This window comes from Prunus avium, chromosome 8 (assembly GCF_965620075.1).
Source record: "Prunus avium chromosome 8, drPruAviu1.hap1.1, whole genome shotgun sequence".
In the NCBI taxonomy this organism is placed as follows: domain Eukaryota; kingdom Viridiplantae; phylum Streptophyta; class Magnoliopsida; order Rosales; family Rosaceae; genus Prunus; species Prunus avium.
The window spans coordinates 32,364,985-32,387,017 of NC_142291.1; the positions used below are offsets into that span (position 1 = coordinate 32,364,985).

Here is a 22,033-nt window from a genome sequence, read left to right on the forward strand (position 1 = left end):
CACCAAGATTAGCACTTACATATATGGACCATGGGAATAGAATTCATGCTCGGGGAGGTTTATTCATTTATAATAAGAGTATAATGCTACACTTACTACATTTTTATCTCACATTTCTATACCACATGATGTGGCATGTCCATATCATATGCCACATCAATTAAATCAATGAAGTATATTTTAATTAAGAAAGTTAGAAAAACAAATACTCGAATAAATCATAAAAGAAAAGAAATGTTAAATAATTTTATTTGATGTGGCTGTCCACAATCGATTAGTTATTCATCAAAGTTTCATTTATTCAATGACCAGAATTAAACGAGGGTATATAGCTCGAAGACGTAGAACAAAAATCCGTTTATTTGCATCAACCTTTCGAGGGGCTCATTCAAGACTTACTCGTACTATTACTCAATAGAAAATAAGAGCCTTGGTTTCGGCTCATCGGGATAGAGGTAGCGACATAAGGTGGTATACAAATGTGGTAAGAGTAGCATTATTCTATAAGTATCTATAAGAAATAGGAGGATTTGGTTCAATGTAAGTGATATCTTCCTTATATCTATAAATAGTTTGAGAACAAAGGGGTGATGGGGAACTTCAATCTGAGCATGGCTCAGAAGAAATCACCACAAATGGTGTTTTTATTTAAAATGCCTCAATGGACTTATTCACTAACCCAAAAGAAAAAAGCAAAGAGACAAGAGGGGAGGAGGGCAATGACACTTCTTCCTCCTCCCCTTCTATGGACTCACAGAAGGAGAGAGCTGCTAGGGCTTCTCAAGCTTAAGAAGTACACCATACTCACCATATTCAACTCTAATCAAACATAAGCACACCCTAGCTATATTGATTATTATTATTTGATTTGACTTGTAAATGTATCGACTAGACTATATGTGTGATTCATCTAAGCAATGAAGTCGTGGCTTCTCTCTCTCTCTCTCTGTGTCAACGTTTTCCCTTGTCATTTCTAATCAAACTACACATTGTATGAATGGGGATTAATGGGTCCTCCATATATATATGTCAACACGTTTTGGGTTTTGTTTTGTGCAGAGGATTCAAAATGTCAACTTCATAAGAAGTTAAAACATATATACAAACAAAGACAAGCTTGTGATTGGTTGTTAGAGATATCGTATGAATTTGTTTTGTGGTCCAAATTCTGGCAGGCAGCCTTTCTCATTGATTAGGAGAAGTGGGTGCCGTGCAGGTTTGATGCGCACATTCTTGAAACTGGATTGCTCCTCGGACTTATCTAACTCGAGTCCAAGGTCAACAAAGAGCCTTTTCATGTCCCATCTCTCCCACTCATAGCATTCATTTTCTCTTTCATGTCCAATACTTATAATCACTAACTACACGTATGATTTATTTAGTTGAACTCATAGAACTTTCATTTAATGCATTTGTTTCACAATTTAATATATATGTTAAGCTCAGGAGAACATTAATAGAGTCAAGAGTAGAACTAGGAATTTTTCAACGGGTAGGCTAACTAAAATGTTTAGGGTAAAATCTAATGAACTATTTTTTTTATTTTTTTGATACTTAAAGTTTTTATAGCTTTTATATAGAAATGAAAGTATATATTAAATCATATAAACTACACTAGTTCATACCATTGACTAATTTCAAATAAATTTTAACATGACACAAATACATATTAAATGCAACAAGAAAATTGATATTATCAAAATGAAAATGTGTTCAACAACAAAATTAAAAGTATACCTATTTTAATATGTATTTTTATTACTTCCACACATTAATGTTCATAAGGATCACCAGAAGAAGTGCTTGTGGTAACATGGTGATGATGATGTACTTGCTGCTAGGCATTTCATCACATGTATATATGTTCCCCCTCTTTGATTGTTGTTAAGACTTCACAAAGGATCATCCAGATGATGAATTTTTTCGATCATTTTTGGTTTGTTTATTACATAAAACATTAACAACGAATATGGAACCATCATGTCCTGATGTCCCAAAAGTGAAGTTTTGGGTGGCAAATTGCTAAAAAAATTATATTGTGTGGCATATATAATATAATACAAAAAAATTTGCTCGATCGTCCGCCGTACTAAAGATTATACATCAAGAACATGTGTTACACAAAAGTGACATTCACAGTTTCATATCCAATTGACAATATTCTTGGAAATTTATTCACCAAAGCAGTACCAGCTAGCAACATGAAAGAGCTAATTAAACATAGTAATATGAAAACCACCTATCAACCATGGCAAGACATTCCATAGGCTTGTATTCTGGAGCTGAGTGGCCACCTCCCTGTACAGGTCAAACAAAACTTAATTTCCATTATTTTAGTTATCTTTTTTTCTTTCAGAAACCTAATTGAGAAAAATTAAGCAGGATTTTCAGTTCTTGCCTTTACAGTAACAAATGTCAAACTGTACGCTTTCATTGTATATGCATCGGTGTACCTTAGAAAAAAGATAATTTAATTACTTTAATAAGAAATTGCAGTGACATTATGAAAATTGATTGTAGCAAGCAACCAACCCTGCAACTTGGCCATTAACAAACCATGGTCTCCATTTGTAATCAACACTCAAATTTAGAGATTTTATCCATTCTCGAGTGCCCGCATATGGAATAATCATGTCATGATCACCACTGTACCAAAAAAAATAAATCTACAAATTAACTTTGATATATTTCAGACAGTAATTCATCGGTTTATTTGCACAAACGGGTGTGGATTTTTACGGGTAGACAAAATTTGGAAATGGAGAAAATTTAGAATATTAATTAGTGTACCTGTAAACCAGTGCTCTAAGGTTTGTCTTGGTGAGATTTCGATGATAGTCAATACTAGTTCTAACATCATATGCATAATTGCTATCTATGCTCTGATTGCATCTTTCCCAACCCTTTATTGTTCCCTGTTAGGTTGTAATGGCAAAAGTGCTTAAGCGAAATTAATTATATATTGTAATTCTCAAAATTATAACATACCTCTCTAACGTTTAGAGCATTTTGGACAGTTTTGTCATTAGCCCAAATGAAGCAGAAGATATAGTTATAACTCTGCAACCAAGTACTAAGGTATTAACATGAAACATAGTTCAGTCATGTAAACGTATAAATATATGACTAATTAATGTAATTTGACTCGATTGCTAACCGAACTAATTATAGGACTAAAATTTCCAAAGTCAAAGGGAAAAACGAGTCAAATTATAAGGACAATTTGACCTAAATTTATAGGAGTATATATTGTGCGAGAGTAAGTAAGCCAGAAATTTACACGACACCATGATTACGTAGAATAATGCAGCACATCTAACGAGTCCTCTTCAGCAAAGTTTTGATCCCATTTGAATCTTTTTGGTTTTGGAGACAGAGTACTACACTTTGGCTCCAATATTTGTGCAAGATTTAACTTTTGGATGCACTGCAAATTTGTTAAGTGGTAAATCGATATTCAGTATCACACTTTAATATATAATAAACGCAAACCAAGGACATTGTAGTAATTCTCACCTCATTGACTTCTTGGAGGTTTTCCACACAAGGTGCATTGCTTGGATCTACTTGAAAATACTCGCCCTTGCAATTTGTTTTAGTTGACTATATACATATATAATACGAAGAGATTAGCTCTCAAATTAAGCATTAATTTTATTTTTTTGCTACATGATTTGTACGAAAATTAATTGAGCACTTTTATTTTTTTTGGTGGCACACATTGGCCATAGAAATACAACTCTCGCTCTTCTTTCTTCAAAATTTAAGAAAATCAACAAATAAACAAGAAAACATATTTATACCTCATAGAGTTCATTGGATATAAGTGCCATGCGATGAGCATATTTAATTCGTGAGTTCACGTCATATGTTGGTTGCCAAGCACGTAACCCTGAGTTCAATCAAACAACATTTAGTTATCCAATACAATGTTTGTTTACTTGATACTAAAAATGTGGTAAATACTCGCCCCAAAAGGAAAAAAATTATATGTTTGAATGTACTTTTCTTTTTCTTCTCCTGATCCAAATTATATTGACGGAGGAAGAATTTGAACCTTAGTATGAATGTCACATTTTACTCATACATTATAATCATTACATTTTGTACTAAGGGCTCATAATTACGAGGTTTGGTAAGAAAATATATTACTCCAATCACACATTAAAATGAATTTTTTTTTTCTTTCCAAAGTTAGGAAGGAGGAGGTGAGTTTTCTCACACAAACTTTCAAGGTGGTATGAGAGTTCGAATCTGAGACTACTGATATGTAAGTCAAAACCCTTTTCCACTGGTCTCGTATTGGTCTCGTAATAAAATAGTTAAGAACCAAGGACAAAGACCGAAAGGCAGCACAAAAAGCACAAGTTCATTACAGAAAGCAGAAAAAGAAGAAGAAAGAAAGATTGTAATGAGCTATATTAGGATTACAAGCTAAAATCAAATGAGCAGAAAACAACCATAAGAGCCCAAACGAACGCACACAAAAGGAGAAGGGCTAACGAGGACTGAAAGGGAAGACAAGTATCCCAAATTTAAAATCAGATTGAATTCTTACTTTGAGATTCATTGGCGGTTCATGGCCGGCTTCGTTACCTACAACAGTTCAGATTTAGGAGACTTCTCATAATTTAGGTCAAATAAATTTAGAACTCGTTTGATAATCATTTAGTGAAACAACTGAAAAGGTTTTCATTTCCAACAAAAATTACCGTTGGATACTTGTTGAGCAACGATGGGAACGGTTATGCCTGAATATGAATCACCAGCAATATATAGTGGATTTTTCAGAAATTGAGGGTGATCTTTAAGCCACTGCAGCACCATTATATACATCACAACAATTAATAAATTAATTAATGAGATTTAACAATGTAATTTTCAAACCTTTGTAAATTACTTTGCCAAATTTTCACCTTCCTTAGAAATTCATAGGTCTGAGTACATGATAATGTATCACCGGTCCGGTATTCTTCCCAACTTTTTGCATAGGAATATCCAGTACCAACGGGTTGATCCAAAAATATCACGTTGGCAATCTGAACATTTTTCAATATGCATTCGGGGTCAAGTTATTGACAAATCATAAATTAATTAGCAGTAGGTTTATCTCTTATCTTACCTTTGTCCATGAGTATGGATTCAACAAAAACGTTGGTTCGTTCCCACTAGAATTTGCGTAGTTGAAAATTAATGGACCTAGCAAAATAAATAAATTTACTCAGGGCATATATAAAAACAATTCAAAGCAATAAGTTTCGTTAATATATTATCACATGCAAAGTCAATTGATATCTTTTATAGGATGATCACAAATTCTTTGTGCATGTTGGATGGAGATCAACGATGTCTTGTTCCAATCCAAAAAGGAAAAAAGAAAAACAGTTGAGGTTATCAAATTGTTATATGATAACGACCATTAATTCTTTGATGTTACTGTACACTGACTTATAGATAGCTACCTTCCAGTCAAAATCCAACTAATGGTTTTGTACGGTTTCAAAATAATTCCGGAGGGGAATTCCCGGTTCAGCAATATAAGGAGTAATTTGTTGATTTGTTGTCAGACTGTGAATGAGAATTGTTGATCATATAATATAAGTGGAGGATATGATATGAAGAGTTGAGATAATAATGTACCTATACTGTCATATACCATGGCAGTAAAAGAAGAGCAGCCAGGACCTCCGCTGAGCCAAAGCAGTAAAGGATCTTCCTTGGGACTTCTCTCCGACTCAATGAAGAAATAAAACAACTGAATATCATCCAAATTGCCCACCCCAACGTACCTTTATATCGTTTAAATCATAATTTTCATTCTCATTATTGCAATTGGTACGTATTAATTGATATAGAGTAATAATTCATACAGGGAACCCAAAAAAAATAATTAATTAATTAGTACCATATACCATAGAAATATCCTTTCATTCACAGCAAAGCATGAAAGAGATGAACAACTAAACTGAGAGAGGAGAACACATAAGGACACCTCTATATAGATGCGAAAACAAGACCCCGATTAAACAAAAACAAAAACAAAGAAATACCAACCCGGTTTCAAGTTTGAAGGGGAGGTCGCCGGAAAAACCCGGTAGGGTGTTGATGATGGATGATGAAGCAACAATGTGACAACAATGAAGGAGGAGGAGCAGAAGAAGTGTTTGCGGAAACATGGTGAGGTTGGGCTGTAACAGTACGTACACTGGGATTAACAGGCTATAAATGTCTTTTACTAAGTACAATATTATTATTTTTTGAAGTACTAATACGAAGTGATTGGAGAGAATGTTAGGTGAGTAATAAATGATTTCCTTAACAAACTTGTTAGGCACACGTGATCTTGCCCTAAACCAAGTTGCAACGTTAGTATTTGGAGTTTATCTGAATTTTCGCTTTCATGCCTGTAATATTTTTGTTGCATTTTCGTTCTCGTAGTTACGTTTCATTTTCACCCATCCATAGGCGAAGTTGGTCTCCCATGAGATATGGACAAACAATATGCAAATATCATCCACCAATCACGGTAGAGATCATTGAGCATGTTGGAGAGATATTTTAGGTGAGCATTTATGGCTTTGACCAGCAAACGTCGGGTGTCATCATTTCCCATCACTTTATCACACGTGTTATGTCTATCCCTTCAGCCATGCATTATGGCCCAAATATAAGGGAAGATATAATCTGTCACTGGATTGCCAAGCACATATCCCTTCAGCCAATATAATCAGGAATTAATTAACTACAACACAACAGAACTCATTCAAAATCAAATGGCAGAAATTGTACTTTGAGATTCATTGGTGGCACATGTTCATTATGATTACCTACATAAAAATAGAACTATAAATTAAAATCAATACCTCATGAAACTAAAATTTTGCTTTATTTGTCCATCTGCTATATATATTGAGCAATTAGAGGTGACGAATGAAATGTTCAATATTATTTGCAGGTGAGACTGAAATAAAGGTTGGATGATTGACCCTTCTCTCAATTCTTGGTAACTGAAGAAACTGACAAAAAGGTCAAATTTAAGAGGGTTACCAACTTACCATCTGATATTTCCTTAACAACAATAGGAACAATTATGCCGGAATAAGAATCTCCGGCAATATAAAGTGGATTATTGTAGAACTTGGGATGATCCATAAGCCACTGCACCACAACATTGAAAACAACAATGTAGCTAAGCTAGATGGAAGAAAGGAGGGTTAAATTCCAACAGCCAATCATGTCAATTTTTGAAGCCATTCCTAATCTTTTGAAAGATGAGCATGAACTAAACATTCACCGTGTAGGCAAGTGTATCCTCCTCACCTTTCTAAGAAATTCAGCTGTTTGTGCCGCTGATAATGTGTCACTCAGATTGCTATATCCCTCCCAATTTTTTGCATATGAGAATCCTGTGCCCACCGGTGCGTCTAGAAGTAGTAAAATAGCTGCACATCATCCATCCTGCCCACTCACACGTACCTTTATATAATTTAACCCATAACTCATAATATTAATGTAACGTAAGCACAAGTTTATATATATAAGTAGAAAACAGTAGATATAGAACAAAAATACCAACCCAGTTTCAAGTTTGAAGGGGAGGTCACCGCGAAAGCCGGGCAGGGTTTTGATGATATTGGAAGTCGATGCAACATTAATGTTCATAAGGATCACCAGAAGAAGTGCTTGTGGCAACATGGTGATGATGATGTACTTGCTGCTAGGCATTTCATCACATGCATATATGGAGGATGGCTTTATCACTCTCCTGTGAATTCAGGAAACGTGCTATAATTTAAGGAATTTGGTTTTTTTCATGAGCCATGAAGTGACTGGATAGTCTGAACGTTCGGTGAATCCTCGTGATCATCAGCCAAGGAGACCCTCTTAATTCAATTGTCCTTTGTTTGTTGTTTAGCCTAGTAATAATATGAATATGTTTCAATATTTTGGGAATTTTATTTTCCTTTTAGCTTCTGTCCCTTTCAAATTCCTCAACTTGTGTATGCAAGATTTCTATAAAAAGAGAGGCAAAGAAAATGAAGCCAGTACTGGAGTTTAAAAAACTGAGTGATGCTTAAGAGATTAGAAATTTTAACAGGAAAAATAAAAAATAAAAAATAGTTGTGATGTTGGCTTTGCAGAGGAATTAATCACAACGGTTTTAATGCTTTGCAAGAGAGAGGTATGATGCTTACTCTTTGCTCAGCCAACATCACAAAGGTTGTTTTAGTACAAGCGATAGTCTAAACTCGAGAGAAGACAAGTTTGTTTTAAAGCAAAAGAAAATGCAGGCTAAGACGAAAGAGAACAGAACAGAAATAGGGAAGACAAGTTTTCAGGATTTCTTTAAACGCACACACCGTAGATTGTTGTTCAAAAGTTAGACTTTACAAAGGGTCATCCAGAGAATGATTTGTTGCATGAGATTCAATGACATTCAAGAACTATAAACATATCTGCTATAAGGTGTGCTTTAGGTTTAGGTTCCTCATTCTGTTCCAGTATTCTATTATTTCACTGAATCTAAAGAAATATATTATTGATGAAGGGATTTACAACATAAATTAATGAATTATTGGGGTTGCAAATTGTAACTTGCTTATTTTACGATGACACCAGTGCGAATGATGAAAACGTTTCCAGGTAGAAAATATCACTCGAATAACTAAAATCATCCTTCAAAAGATTGGTAATCTCAACTACTGACTACAGAGGGTCGTATGCGAACCACCTGCGAACCATAGCAAGACATTCTTCGGGTTTGTACTCCGGAGCTACGTGACCTGCTCCCTGCTCAAAGAGAAAATTTAGTCAGCTTTTGCTCAAGCAAATTGTAGTATGGAAAAACAAAGTTCATGATGGTTCATTGCTTCTTGCCTTTATAGTTGTAAATGTCAAGTGGTACTTTTCATATGTATACTGCACTCTGTATCTGGGGACAAAAATATGCTGTGTAACTTAAGAAACAACTTAAATAGAAGAGAAGCTTTAAGGAAGTAAAAAATAAACTGAGTTAGAAATTAACCCTGCAACTTGTCCGTTGACGAGCCAAGGTTTCCAAGGAAAAGTGACATTCAAGTTTAGAGATTCTATCCAATCAATAGTTCCCAAATATGGAACCATCATGTCCTGGTCACCACTGTTAACAGATAAAATTAATTGTAGTCAACAATTTTGTGAGATTCTATTGACAGAGGATTAAACCTTTGTTTGAAATCATGTACTTGAACTTTGCATCCTATTTTTAAGTCCATGATGGATAATAGACAAACAGGAATTGATAAACATGCATATTGTACAAAATTACCTGTAAACCAGAACCCTATAGCCTTTTTTTATGAGGTACTCATGATAAACAAGACTAGAGGAAACATCATGTATGTATGAAGCTGATAAGCTCTTATTGCATCTCACCCATTCCTTAATGCTTCCCTGATGTTGTCATTTAAAGAATGAAGCTTCAGCAGCAAATTAAACTACTGTATATTTAGAGTCTACAAATTTTGTTTTTTTGGGTGAAATTAGAGTTTAACTAACTAGTTACCTCCCGAATGTGGAGGGCATTTTGAACCGCTTTATCATTCGCCCAAACCTCAGAGAAGATATAATTGTCTTTCTGCCATCAAAAGCAAAGCAGATATGCTTAGTTAGGTAGAGTTCAACAAAGGCATATGAGTAACCTACAGCATAAAGATCAGTTATTGCTGGTATGCATGTGTATTTGTGAGATATAGAAACTCACCCGACACCATTGCCTGGGAAGTTGAGAAAAAGGAAGGAGAAGATTTACAGAGTGCTTATTGCTGAGATGGTTTGGGGATGAGTAAGTGCATTTGGGTTCCAATATATGTGCTGGGTTTATGTCTTTGACACACTGCTGATTCAAATGTAAAGTCAATACATCTTGATATATCTCACATTTACCAATTTAAAAAAAAAAACCATGACCTTTCTTTCCACTGACCTCATTTACAAGTTCCATATCATCCAGGCATAACTCATTGCTTGGATCCACATCAGTATAATTTTCGTTGCAATTTCTTTTAGTTGACTTGAGAAAGTTTAAAATCACCAGAATGTATAAGAAAGACAATAATATCTTTGTAGCAGAAATTAGTTGGATCTCTATATGCAAGTTGCAACCTAAGAAAAAAACCAAGGGGTATGATCACCTGGTATAGTTCATCTGATATTAGGGCTTTTAGGTGGGAAAATGGTACAGTATAGCTCATATCTTTTTTTGAGTCACACCCTGCGTTGCCAAGCACATATCCCTGCATTTCGGTATATATATAGTGTTAGCAGAATGGAACAGAAACTAATCAAAATCTAATGGCAGAACATGTACCTTGAGATTCATTGGTGGCTCATCTCCTTCTTCATTACCTGCAAAAGAACAACATTTAAACAATGCCTCATGAGCCCATTTGGAAGCTGAGCAAGCAGCTGAGCTGACCAAAGTATAATAAATGTAGGAGGATCAATTACCATCTGATATTTCCTTAACTACAATTGGAAGAACAATGCCTGAATAAGACTCTGCACCAATATAGAGTGGATTGTTGAGGAACTTGGGGTGATCCAGAAACCACTGCTCCACAACAGTGAATGAATAAACAACATTTAGTTAATTAACTTATTAATTAATGTAATCACTAGAAATTAAGATGGCAATGCAAACCATTTTAGTGTTCCTCTCACACCTTTTTAAGAAACTGATATGTTTGCGCGGCATAAGACGTGGCACTCATATTGGTGTATCCTTTCCAAGTTTTTGCATATGAGAATCCTGTGCCCACAGGTGCATCTAAAAATATTACGTTGGCAACCTGAAAGTTTCCGGTTGTTCTCAAAAGTTATAACTGAAAGCTAGTTGTTGGTTCACAGAGACAATAACACAAACACCTAGAAGGCAATTCAAGTCCCGCCCGCACCTTGGTATATGAGTATGGATTCAACTTCAATTTTGGCTTGTTGTAACTGGACTCTGTATAGTCAAATGACAGTGAACCTACAACAAAGTTCCAAGTACATATTAAATAAAGAGGCTGTACAATGACTTTTCTGAAGTGTCAACATTAATCTCAATTAATTAAAATGTTTGCAGGATTTTTGAATAAAACCACTTATCTTATACAATGACTCTTCATTTTTTTTTTCTTCATTTGTTATTTGGATTGATGTCCCAAGTGGGTCTCATCTTGTTGAGAAATACGATAATCAACTTTGTAACAGTAAATTTAGTACATGTCTAAGGCGGAACCAAATTTTTTTTATAAAGGTGGTCTAATTTTATTTTTATATTTTTGTTTTGCTTATGCTATGTTAGCATCTTCTTCTTCAAGTAAAATTAATAAACCAAACAAGTTCATATATTTTGGAAACATTAACACAAACAACTACAAATAAAAATTGAACAATAAGAATCAGGGGTTTGGGTGAATCTAAAAACTCAACAGTTTGATCATGGACCACATTGTAGAGCATATTGGTCAAATAAGTGGATAGCGTCGTATTATGTTGTATCTTCTAAAACAATCCAAATAGTGAAGAAAAAAAAAACATATGTACATATATACATACATACCTACACTTCCGTATACAAAGGCATGAAAACCAGAACAACCAGGACCTCCACTGAGCCAAAGCATAAGAGGGTCATGCTCAGGACTCCCCTCGGACTCAGCGAAGTAATAAAATAGCTGCACTTCATCTAAGTCGCCGACTCCCACGTACCTTTATATAATTCAAGCCATAATCTTAACTGGTGGGATCTTTCATATTGATATGTATAAAACGATATAAGTTAATGAAAATACCAACCCAGTTTCTAGTTTGAAGGGGAGGTCACCGAAAAAGCCCGGTAGGTTGTTGATGATGGACGAGCTTGATGCAACACCAGTGTGAAAAAGAAGGACCAGAAGAAGTGCTTGTGGCAACATGGCCATGCTCCTTCCCTTATCTCCAATGTGAATATGTAAAACTAGTCAGGTTAGCTTGAAGGGGGATGATATGAATGGCAGACAGATTGGTGTGTTCTTGAAACTTTATCAAGCGACTGTCATGGGGTCCTACGACATTAATTAATCAATTGGTGAAACTTTCCTGATTGTTTATCGATCAGGCAAGGGAGAAAAGGAACCCCCCCTCAATAATTTATTCTTTCTTTTCCATTTATTACTTTGGTCCCCTTGATGTTTCTCAGCTCTTCAATTGTTCTAGGTCACCAGATAAGCCGGGTAGGGTGTTGATGATGAACCAGCTTTATGCAACACCAATTTGAAAAAGGTAGTAAGTTGGTGCTTTCAATTTCTTAAAGCACTCACCAACTTTTTGAGGCAAAATTAAATTTGGAGAATGACTTGAATATCATCAAGGTAGAGATTGTACTTTGATAGCGTGGCTAGATTAGAGTCATGTATGTAAACCGACACGATGGTTAAGTAAGGAGTCATAAATTGGTATATATATGTAGAATTAGAAGAGAAACATCGACCCTAATATATACATGTAAATATAAAAGCTAATTGCATCTGTTTTGTTTCACTGAATCAAAAGGAAGTACTGATGAAGGGATTTACTGATACAACATTAACTAATGAACTTTGGGGTGAAAATTGTAGCTTGCTTATGCCAAAATACACCAATGGGAATGATGAAAATGTTTCCAGGGAGAAATAATATCACTCCAAATATATAAATTATTATCTTTCAATGGATTGATTGGTAAATCACAATACTGACTACAGAGGGTAGTATCCGAACCACCGGCTAGCCATTGCAAGACATTCCTCAGGTTTGTACTCCGGCGCGGCGTGACCCCCTCCCTGCTCAAAGAGATAATTTAGTCCAATTCTTCTGAAGCAAAGTGTAGTATGGAAAAAAAAACCAAAAACAAAATTGGTTCATTGTTTCTTGCCTTTATAGTTGTAAATGTCAGCTCGTGCTTTTGATTTGTATACTGCACTCTGTATCTGGGGAAGAAAATATATACGGTGTAAGAAAAAATTGGAATATAATTTTGTGACTAGATTCAAACTTAAACAGAAGAAAAAAAAAAGTTTAGAAAAGAAACTGAGTTAGAAACCAACCCTGCAACTTGTTCATTAACAAGCCATGGTTTCCAAGGACTAGTAACAGTCGCGTTCAGAGATTCTATCCAAGAAATAGTTCCCAAATATGGAATATTCATGTCCTGGTCACCACTGTTGACAGATAAAATCAACTAATTGGAGTCAATAGATTGTGTGAGGTTCTGTTGAAAGATTAAACCTATGTTTGGAGTAGCGTACTTGAATTTTCCACTGAAATTTTTTAGTCCATGGATAAGACACAAATAAAATTTTCTGGTTAGGTCCTTTGTCCTGGATAATATTACCTGTACACCAGAACTCTATAGCCTTGTTTTATGAGGTTCTCATGATAAACAACAGTAGAGGAAACATCATGTATAAATGAAGCTTGTATGCTCTTATTGCATCTCACCCATTCCTTAATGCTTCCCTGATGTTGTCATTTTAAAAACAAAGCTTGAAATTAAACTACTTTGAATGCTTGCTCGTACTGTATCTCTGGACTTAACTAACTCTTTTTTTAGTAAGATTAGAATTTAACTAATTAATTACCGGCCGAATGTGGAGAGCATTTTGAACCATTTTATCGTTTGCCCAAACATCAGAGAGGATATAATTGTCTTCCTGCAAAGCATATGAATTAGCTACAGCATATAGAGCAGGTATATATTGCTGGTATGTGCAGAGATATAGAGACTCACCCTACACCATTGCCTGGGAAGTTGAGAAAAAGAACAGAGGAGATTTCCGGAGTCCCTATGACATTTTGGTTCCAATATCTGTGAAGGGTTTATGTCGTTGACACACTGCTGATTCAAATGTAAAGTCAGTACCTTTTGATATATCTCATATTACTAAAAAATGATATGAAAACCGTGACTTTCTTTGCACTCACCTCTCTGATAAGTTCCAAATCATCCAGACATAACTTATTCTTTGGATCCACATTGATATACTGGCCCTTGCAGTTTCGTTTAGTTGACTTGGAAAAGTTTAAGAAGCACCAGCATAAGAAAGACAATAACATCTTTGTAGGAAGAAATTAGCTTGGGTGTATATGCAAGAACATTACATAGATGTATGTGTAACTTAAGGAAAAGGTTTTTGATGACATTGTTAGACAATCACTAGCCCCGAAAGCTTCAGTTGTGAAGGAATGTATCAACAATTAATGTATATCAAGCTTACATACTCCCTCACGTGCAAGATGCCCTGCACGTGAAGAGGCAAACTAATAGCAGAGAAAGACAAACATATAAGTCCAGCACACCCTGCACCTTACAAACCAACAATGAAATGAAGAACAGGGACCAAACTCAGCATCACTTGCACAGAAGGCTCTAATACCATGTTAAAACTTAAGATGTCAGGCATTATGCCAACAATTTATAGCAAGCTCACAGGGATGTATGACACAATAGTTCAAAATGATGCGAAGCGCCACAACAATCCAATCCTTACATTACATGCATATGAAACCTAAACAAACAAAACCAAAGTGTACTCACCTGGTATAGGCTATCTGATATTAGTGCTTTTAGGTGGCAAAATGGTACTTTGAGATTATTTCCACGTAAATTATCTACCGCTGGGTTGCCAAGCACATATCCCTTGGATCCAAGACAACTATGAATTAGTTGACTACAAAGGAATAGAAATGATTCAAAATCTAAAGCAAAACATGTACTTTGAGATTCATTGGTGGCTCATCTCCTTCGTCATTACCTGCAGAAGCATAACAAATAAAAACAACCGCACCTCACCAACCGAAACTAATTACAAACTATGCCTCATGTACTCATTTGGTAGCTGATCTTTTTTTTTTTTTTTGGGTAACTGATCAAGCTGACCAAAGTATATAATAAATGTACTTAAGAGGATCAATTACCATCAGATATTTCCTGAACTACAACAGGGACGACTATGCCTGAATAAGACTCTCCACCTATATAGAGTGGATTATTGAGGAACTTGGGGTGATCTATAAGCCACTGCAAAACAACAATTATTTAATTAATTAAATTAACTAGAAATTAAATGGGCTCGCAACCCTTTTAGCGTATCCTCCTCACACACCTTTCTTAGAAACTGATATGTTTGTGCGGCATGTGATGTGTCACTAACATTGTATCCTTCCCAAGTTGTTGCATATGAGAATCCTGTGCCCACAGGTGCATCTAAGAATATTATACTGGCAACCTGAAACGTTTAGGTTGTTGGCTTGAATGATTTAAAGCTGTAGCTATTGATCTCACAGACAAAAACACAAACATGTGTAAGGCAACTGAAGTTTCCCACCTTTGTCCATGAGTATGGATTCAACTTTAATTTAGGCTCTTTGCCAAAGGATTCTGCGTAGTCAAATGATAGTGGACCTACAACAAAGTCTCAAGTACATATTAAAGCTGTCTGTAAGAGTTAATTAGTTTCCGAATAAAACTACTTACACGAAAATTTCACCTTTAAAAAAAAAAAAAAAAAAAAGTTAAAGGCCAACGACTTTATTCATCAATAGAATGTAAGGAACGCAAATCATTCTAAAGGTAAGAGTGAAGCCAGCTAGGCCCCTCTTCCATCCAATAACATATCTCATTACAAGATAAAGCAATATCACGGACCATATCGCTGAGAAATATAATAATGAACTTAATTCATGATCAATAAATATAGTACATTTAGCATTACTTTAGACCCAAAAAAAACCAAGGTAGCATTGCTCTAAATTATCATGGATCAAATTGTAGAATAGGCCAAATAAGTGGTTAGCACCGTATTAACCAAGTCATTAGAGGGTTTTTTAAGGCAAAGTTTTAACGAGGCCACTGTCATGCTCCTCTTTTTTTTTTTGCTTTTTTCCCTTCAGTGTTTGTATTTGATGATATTATCAGTCAATGAAGTTTCTCTTTTTTATCCAAAATAAAAAATAAAACCAACTCGTTAGTATTTGGTCAAACGCTATATCCTCCAAAAATATTCATAGAGTGAAAAAAAAAATGTACATACCGATATTTACGTAAACAAATGTATGAAAACCGGAACAAGCAGGACCACCGGTGAGCCAAAGCACCAGAGGGTCATGCTCGGGGCTCCCTTCGGACTCAATGAAGTAGTAAAATAGCTGCACATCATCTAAGTCGCCCACTCCCACATACCTTTTAAGCCATATGTAATGTCAGTTGAGATCTTTCATACTAATGTTTAATAGAAGTGACATTGTTTTCGTTTCCAACAAAGTGGAGACAAAGTGTCACTAAATTGAATGATATTTGGCAAATGTCATCTTTAGATAAAATTATTTATCTATTAAGTCATATAGTTATATTATTTTTCGATTTTGGTCATTAAATTAGGTACATTACTATGAATATAAACATATAGCTACATTAGTGTAGATATATAAAGGATATAATAATTTATGAAGAAAAAGGAATATTACAAAGAGAGAGCAGAGAGATGATAACAAAATTGAAAGAGTCTCAAATTAATCTTTGTATAAGTATTCAGACAAGAAACAACGGTAACTATTAAAAGTTCTTCAATTTAATGATTAAAAATTTGTGGGTCCAATCCATATATAATCTAGCACAGACAAGAATAAAATGTAGTTATAGAGTATGGAAGATGAAGTTCAAAAATACCAACCCAGTTTCAAGTTTGAAGGGGAGGTCTCCGGAAAATCCCGGTAGGGTGCTAACGATGGACGAGCTTGATGCAACACCATTGTGAAAAAGGACCAGAAGAAGTAGTGCTTGTGGCAACATGGCCATGCTTATGTAGCAAGCTTCTGTAATATTCAGCATATATATTAGGCTTCAGCAGCGGGAATAGTTAGCCATGAATAGCTATAGCAGAAAGTTTGGTGTGTTCTTGAAACTATGAAGTGACTCTACGTGGGGTCCGATAACATTAATAAATTTGGTGAAACTTTCATGATCGATTATGATACAAGGACCCCCTTATAATTTGTCCCTTTTCTTTTCCATTTATTAATTACTTTTGTCCCTTTGATATTTCTCGGCTCTACTGTTCTGGGTTGGATTTGCTATACATGCTTATGAGTTGTAAGTTTTTATTTTTATTTACGGAAATAACTTTTATTGATGGGTTAGTTGTCCACGAAGTGGTTGCTTTCAATTTCTTAAAAGCACATTAATGTGGTGTCCAACTACCATATGCATAATGTATGTCACTAAAATTTTCCCAACAAAAATAGAGATTTGTGATGAAATAATTTGATAGACCGACATTTTGAGATAAAATCTCACACCTGATTGATTCTTAGAGGGCAATGTCGCTAAACAAGGTTCACCCATGCAAATAATGCCACCTCAACTTTCATACACTTTCGCGTATTTGTGTTGAAGGTTGTAGATTAAAATTATACTTAGATAAGTGATCATGTACTTTTAGTTACTGTGAAACATTACATATGTATAATGGCAGTAATTTTTCTAATTTAGTACACTAGGTTAAAGAGGAGAATGCGCCAGCCACCTATTGATCATATCAAAGCATTCCTTAGGATTGTACTCTGGAGCTGTATGCCCTCCTCCCTGCAAATTTGCAACGGGGAATTATTTATTACATCATAAGTGATTATTAGACTTACTTCAAAGAGAAGATCAATAAACTTGGAAGCCATCACTCATGCCTTTATAGTCGCATATGTCAAATTATACTCGTTGTTTGAATAGTACATTGTGTATCTGTAAAATGAATCAATGAAAAAAGAGAACAACAGATCAAAGTTAGTATTAAACATTGAAATTCCTAACCCCAAAAATAAAAATCCAAACCCGAAAAAATCATGAAAACAACTACAAACCCTGCAACTTGATGATCAGAGAACCATGGTTTCCAATCATCCTCAAGTGTCAAGTTCAAGGATTCAATCCAGGCCAGTGTACTTATATATGGAATGGTTATGTCATGATCACCACTGCAGATACACCATATAAACACACGAAATTATGAGAAAAGTACGAGATGTTTATTTAGTTTTTGTGTGACTAGCTACTGGCTAATTCTAGGCTTGATTCTTCAAGGTTGGTTGAAATTAGATTAATTTAAAAGGAGAGGTGAAACATGAAGAATCAAATTGAACAATTTAAATTTGTACCTGTAAACTATAGCACGAAGGGGCTTTTGGCTGAGGTTTCGATGGTAGTCAACACTACTTGGTACATCAAACGTGTAAGGTGTGGTTTTATTGCATTTAGCCCATTCTCCTTTTGTTCCCTGTTTGTGATCATGGTAAATGTAATTTTTTTCGAAATTGGCCACAGTTTCATATATTCTGTTTGATTAATTTGAAGTAAATCCAAAAAATATATATAATTAATTAGAAGTAACATTTATTAATTTATATGTATAAATTATATACCTCCCGGATGTTGAGAGCTTTGCGAACATTTATATCATTTTGCCAAAGAACTGCGTAGCGAATTCTGTCTTCCTACAAAACCCTTCAGCTAGTAAATTTGTTACTCTTTAATACTTCTCTGTCTTTGAGAGAGAGAGAGAGAGAGAGAGAGAGAGAAAGAGAGATACCCGACACAGTTGGAGAGGGGAGGGAAAATCTAGGAAAACATCATCCATAGACTCCCTGTCGTTCGTCTTTAATATTGTCCACTCGTTATAATAGTCCTTTCCGCAGAAAGGTGCCAGTATATGTTCTGTATCAAGTCTCCTAGTGCACTGCATACTCAATAATCAAGGGACTTCATAAAACAGAGAACAAAAACATGTAGTGTGCGTGTGTATGTATACACACCATATATTATAGAGAGTAATGATGTTTTGTTATATATCTGAATATGCATGTATGTTACGTCGTCAGATTGTGAATCAAGATTGTGCAATTCACCAACAAAACATATCATATATGTATAAATTTCTCTCATAAATAGGGGCCCTTTTGAAAAGTACCCTATTCACCAAATGATGCTTCAGTGTACATATCAATATCCTACTTGTTGAGAGTAAATGATCCTCAGAGTGAGCCCAGATTTAAATCAGTAAAACACTGGCACATCATTATGCTGCTGAACAAAATTTGGTGAACTTAGCAGCTAGCACCCGGAATGCCAATTGACGATGCTGATACTACATACCTCCTTGAAAGCTTGGAGACTGTTGAGGCACAACTGATTTTTTGGATCTACATCTACATACTCGCCCTTGCAATTCCTTTTTGATGACTTGAAAGAAGAAGAAGAAAACAGTAAAACTTAAAAACTTCTATTTTTCATTTGACTCTTATAAGAATAAGAGAGATATCCACTAAAACATCTTGGTGTATATAGTTGACCAATACCCACAAAAATCTTACAAGGAACATCCAGCACCTAAAAGAAAACCAAGAGCAACATACACACCTCATATACTCTATCTGATATAAGTGCCAAACGATGAGCATATTCAATTCTCGAATTAATATCCTCTTTAGCATTTGTAGATGGATTGCCAATTATGTATCCCTGAATCCATTAAACCAGAAGTTAAATTCCAGCACAATGATGTCATGAACAAATGACAGCTCTATAACAAGGTACATTCAACCAGGATGTCAATTTAGTACTTTGAGATTCAAAGCTGGCTCCATCCCAGCTTCAATACCTACAGGACAACAACAACAGAGATACAAACTCATGCCTCCTTAAGACTTTCGAGTTTCAACATCGAAAAACTTTTGTGCTCAAGAAGAGTTCTATTGCATATGCAATTGCAATTTTTGGCGCAATGGTTGAATTAATATGCAATTTGAGAACTTCATTTGTCATAATTTGTGAAAGTTACCTTGTGTTATATGCTGAACAATGATGGGAACAATCTTGCCCGTGAAAGAATCTCCAGAAATGTAGAGAGGATTCGAAAGAAACTGGGGATGAGCCACAAGCCACTGCATAGGAAATTTGAATCAATATAACAATAATCATAAATAACCAAGTTTTGAATCTTGTTCTAATTAATCTTATCTCCAAATTTGTGTGTGTAAATCTTGACTCACTTCCTGGAGAAACTGATAAGCTCTTGTAGCATGCAGGGTGTCACTACTGATTAACCCTTCCAGAGTTGTGGAGTATGAATAACCAGTAGCAGCAGGGGCATCTAGAAATATTATGTTTGCTACCTGAAAATAAATTATAGGACCAATTTTTAAATTTTCACCATCAATTGGGAAACTAAAACCCAGAGACAGAAAATTCCACACCTTGGTCCATGAGTATGGATTCAGAACAAGTTTCAATGGGTCCTTGGACAAATCATTAAATTGGAAAGATATTGGACCTAGAATAATATTTAAAAAAGTTAAAATCAGAGCCATAATTTTGTCTTTGCCTACTGATGAAATTGAAATTTACTTCCGTCCCAACAATTAAAGATAGAGATCAGAGGTATCAGGTTCGAATCCCCACAACATCATAGTTGTGTGTGTGTGAGAAATTCCCCTCCCATGTAGTTTAGACTATCGCTTTGTACTCAAAACAAAAAAAGATAGAGACCAAGTATACATGATGCGATGAAAAAGTATTTTCTCAGTGAAAGTTTTGAACTTTAATCTCATGAGAATTGGAAATTAACAAGTTACCAATTTCATATATGAGGCCATAGAAAGAAGAACATCTGGGGCCTCCGGTCATCCAAAGAAGCAGAGGATCATTTTCTGGGCTGCTTTCTGACTCAGTGAAATAGTAGAACATTTGCAGTTCTTCAGAATTGCCCACACCCACGTAGCTTGAAATTAGACACAAATTAAAACCCATAATTCAAAACTACAAAACATATAATTAAAAGTATAAAAAGAAGATGGCACAGAGTTCAGATATATTATTAATCAAATAATTAAGTACCCTGTTTCAAGCTTGAAGGGGAGGTCACCAGAAAAGCCTGGCAAGTTCCTGACGATTGTCTGCGACGCACCATAGTTGGTAAGCAGCACCAGCAGCAGAAAAAATGCCTGACACACCCAGATTGTGAAATAGATGCTTCTGCTGCAACTAATCATTCTCGTTTTTTTTCTTTTCTTTTTTTTCTAGTGGAAGATGAGGATATTGTCTGCGTTTGACCCCCTCATATTCTCATATATTGAGGTAGGAACAGTCCAAGAAAAAAAAACACATTAGAAAAAAACAAAAAGAGAAAAGAAAAGGATCCAGAACCAGAAGTGCTATTTGCAAAGGAAAATAATATGATGTCCCTCCTCGATAGAATAGAACCAGTTGCTTTCAATTTGGATATTTCAAATACCATGATAAAATATTGGCTAATTGGGCTTAGTTTTCTTAGGAAATTAAATTAATCCTTTGGGTATTTGAATTTTGGGTTAATAAGTTTTCTGGGCCTAGTATAACCGCGCGGCTATACTAGGGATTTTTTATATTTTTTTAAATCGTATAGCCGCACGGCTATACTATTTATAGAAAACAAAAAAGAGCCGGCCAGCGCCTAGGTGCCCACGTGTCAAAATAAGTCTAGCCGCGCGGCTATACTATTTTGTTTTTAAAAAAAAATCCCGAGTATAGCCACGCGGCTATACGCTTTTGAAAATGTTGTAATGGTCATGGCGCATACTTGATAATTAAAATTATGCATATTTGCTATAATTCAATGTTTAATTAGTTGATACCAAGTAGATGACTAAGCGATTTCCGATTTGGGTTATTTTCACAGAAGATGGATAGTTCCAGTCATCAAACCACATTGCAAGATGAGATTATTGAATCTACGTACTAAGGGGAACAGTTGCAGCTCATCCAGATTGCCCACCCCAACGTACCTTGGAATTGAACAACCCAACACAACGCATTATCATCAACAAAAATCTATTCAGCTCATAAATATATATATTATGATAGTTACCCAGTTTCAAGCTTGAAGGGGACGTCACCGGAGAGGCCTGGAATGTTCTTGACGATTGTCTGCGACGCACCATAGTTGGTAAGTTGCAGGTGCACTAG

General features: G+C 35.3%; 3 protein-coding genes and 1 pseudogene across 7 annotated transcripts; all 4 read right to left on the reverse strand.

Moving 5' to 3' along the window:
- Positions 1-2,046: 2,046 nt before the first annotated feature.
- On the reverse strand, positions 2,047-7,471 carry LOC110763702 (serine carboxypeptidase-like 14; annotated as a pseudogene). Its single transcript, XR_015826595.1, has 16 exons — positions 7,321-7,471; positions 7,056-7,158; positions 6,055-6,188; positions 5,641-5,789; positions 5,123-5,199; positions 4,917-5,039; positions 4,713-4,815; positions 4,559-4,596; positions 3,804-3,892; positions 3,517-3,603; positions 3,281-3,427; positions 2,989-3,060; positions 2,791-2,915; positions 2,533-2,646; positions 2,407-2,453; positions 2,047-2,306 (listed from the first exon to the last, which is right to left on the reverse strand). The product of XR_015826595.1 is annotated as a serine carboxypeptidase-like 14 (transcript).
- Positions 7,472-8,400: 929 nt separating this feature from the next.
- LOC110763699 (serine carboxypeptidase-like 17) lies at positions 8,401-12,249 on the reverse strand. The gene is made up of 14 exons (XM_021966545.2): positions 11,824-12,249; positions 11,588-11,736; positions 10,935-11,011; positions 10,704-10,829; positions 10,489-10,591; positions 10,349-10,386; positions 10,173-10,274; positions 9,965-10,051; positions 9,743-9,874; positions 9,545-9,616; positions 9,308-9,432; positions 9,026-9,139; positions 8,878-8,932; positions 8,401-8,790 (listed from the first exon to the last, which is right to left on the reverse strand). The coding sequence occupies exons 1-14, from the start codon at positions 11,946-11,948 to the stop codon at positions 8,707-8,709; spliced, it is 1,389 nt and encodes a 462-aa protein (XP_021822237.2). The 5' UTR covers positions 11,949-12,249; the 3' UTR covers positions 8,401-8,706.
- A 327-nt stretch (positions 12,250-12,576) lies between these two features.
- Positions 12,577-16,966, reverse strand: LOC110763698 (serine carboxypeptidase-like 7). Of its 2 annotated transcripts, none has more exons than XM_021966542.2 (14): positions 16,716-16,966; positions 16,077-16,225; positions 15,372-15,448; positions 15,150-15,272; positions 14,962-15,064; positions 14,761-14,798; positions 14,582-14,683; positions 13,969-14,055; positions 13,775-13,882; positions 13,626-13,697; positions 13,379-13,503; positions 13,092-13,205; positions 12,920-12,974; positions 12,577-12,827 (listed from the first exon to the last, which is right to left on the reverse strand). In XM_021966542.2, exons 1-14 carry the CDS (start codon positions 16,871-16,873, stop codon positions 12,744-12,746), a joined length of 1,395 nt encoding a protein of 464 aa, XP_021822234.1. In that variant the 5' UTR covers positions 16,874-16,966; the 3' UTR covers positions 12,577-12,743. The 2 variants fall into 2 exon arrangements, with proteins under 2 accessions (XP_021822234.1, XP_021822235.1); XM_021966543.2 differs by having other exon boundaries at positions 13,775-13,879; positions 16,716-16,960.
- Positions 16,967-17,385: 419 nt separating this feature from the next.
- On the reverse strand, positions 17,386-21,287 carry LOC110763695 (serine carboxypeptidase-like 17). Of its 3 annotated transcripts, XM_021966539.2 has the most exons (14): positions 20,927-21,283; positions 20,665-20,810; positions 20,287-20,363; positions 20,083-20,205; positions 19,872-19,974; positions 19,654-19,691; positions 19,451-19,552; positions 19,187-19,273; positions 18,624-18,770; positions 18,457-18,528; positions 18,193-18,311; positions 17,899-18,012; positions 17,725-17,779; positions 17,386-17,626 (listed from the first exon to the last, which is right to left on the reverse strand). In XM_021966539.2, the coding sequence occupies exons 1-14, from the start codon at positions 21,079-21,081 to the stop codon at positions 17,543-17,545; spliced, it is 1,422 nt and encodes a 473-aa protein (XP_021822231.1). In that variant the 5' UTR covers positions 21,082-21,283; the 3' UTR covers positions 17,386-17,542. The 3 variants fall into 3 exon arrangements, with proteins under 3 accessions (XP_021822231.1, XP_088101210.1, XP_088101211.1); XM_088245084.1 differs by having other exon boundaries at positions 20,083-20,363; positions 20,927-21,285; XM_088245085.1 differs by lacking the exon at positions 19,187-19,273 and having other exon boundaries at positions 20,083-20,363; positions 20,927-21,287.
- Positions 21,288-22,033: the final 746 nt, after the last annotated feature.

Coding starts and splice junctions, on each gene's coding strand:
- LOC110763699 (XM_021966545.2), bottom strand. CDS start 11,948: ATGGCCATGTTGCCACAAGCACTTCTTCTGGTCCTTCTTTTTCACACT. Junction 10,830..10,934: donor ATCCATACTCATATACCAAG/GTGCGGGCGGGA, acceptor GGAAACTTTCAG/GTTGCCAACGTAATATTTTT. Junction 9,140..9,307: donor TATAGGGTTCTGGTTTACAG/GTAATTTTGTAC, acceptor ATCTGTTAACAG/TGGTGACCAGGACATGATGG.
- LOC110763698 (XM_021966542.2), bottom strand. CDS start 16,873: ATGCTGAATATTACAGAAGCTTGCTACATAAGCATGGCCATGTTGCCA. Junction 16,226..16,715: donor CCCTTCAAACTTGAAACTGG/GTTGGTATTTTT, acceptor ATGGCTTAAAAG/GTATGTGGGAGTGGGCGACT. Junction 12,975..13,091: donor GTTAATGAACAAGTTGCAGG/GTTGGTTTCTAA, acceptor TTTCTTCCCCAG/ATACAGAGTGCAGTATACAA.
- LOC110763695 (XM_088245084.1), bottom strand. CDS start 21,081: ATGATTAGTTGCAGCAGAAGCATCTATTTCACAATCTGGGTGTGTCAG. Junction 20,364..20,664: donor TGGCCTCATATATGAAATTG/GTAACTTGTTAA, acceptor ATATTATTCTAG/GTCCAATATCTTTCCAATTT. Junction 19,692..19,871: donor TGTTCAGCATATAACACAAG/GTAACTTTCACA, acceptor GTTGTCCTGTAG/GTATTGAAGCTGGGATGGAG.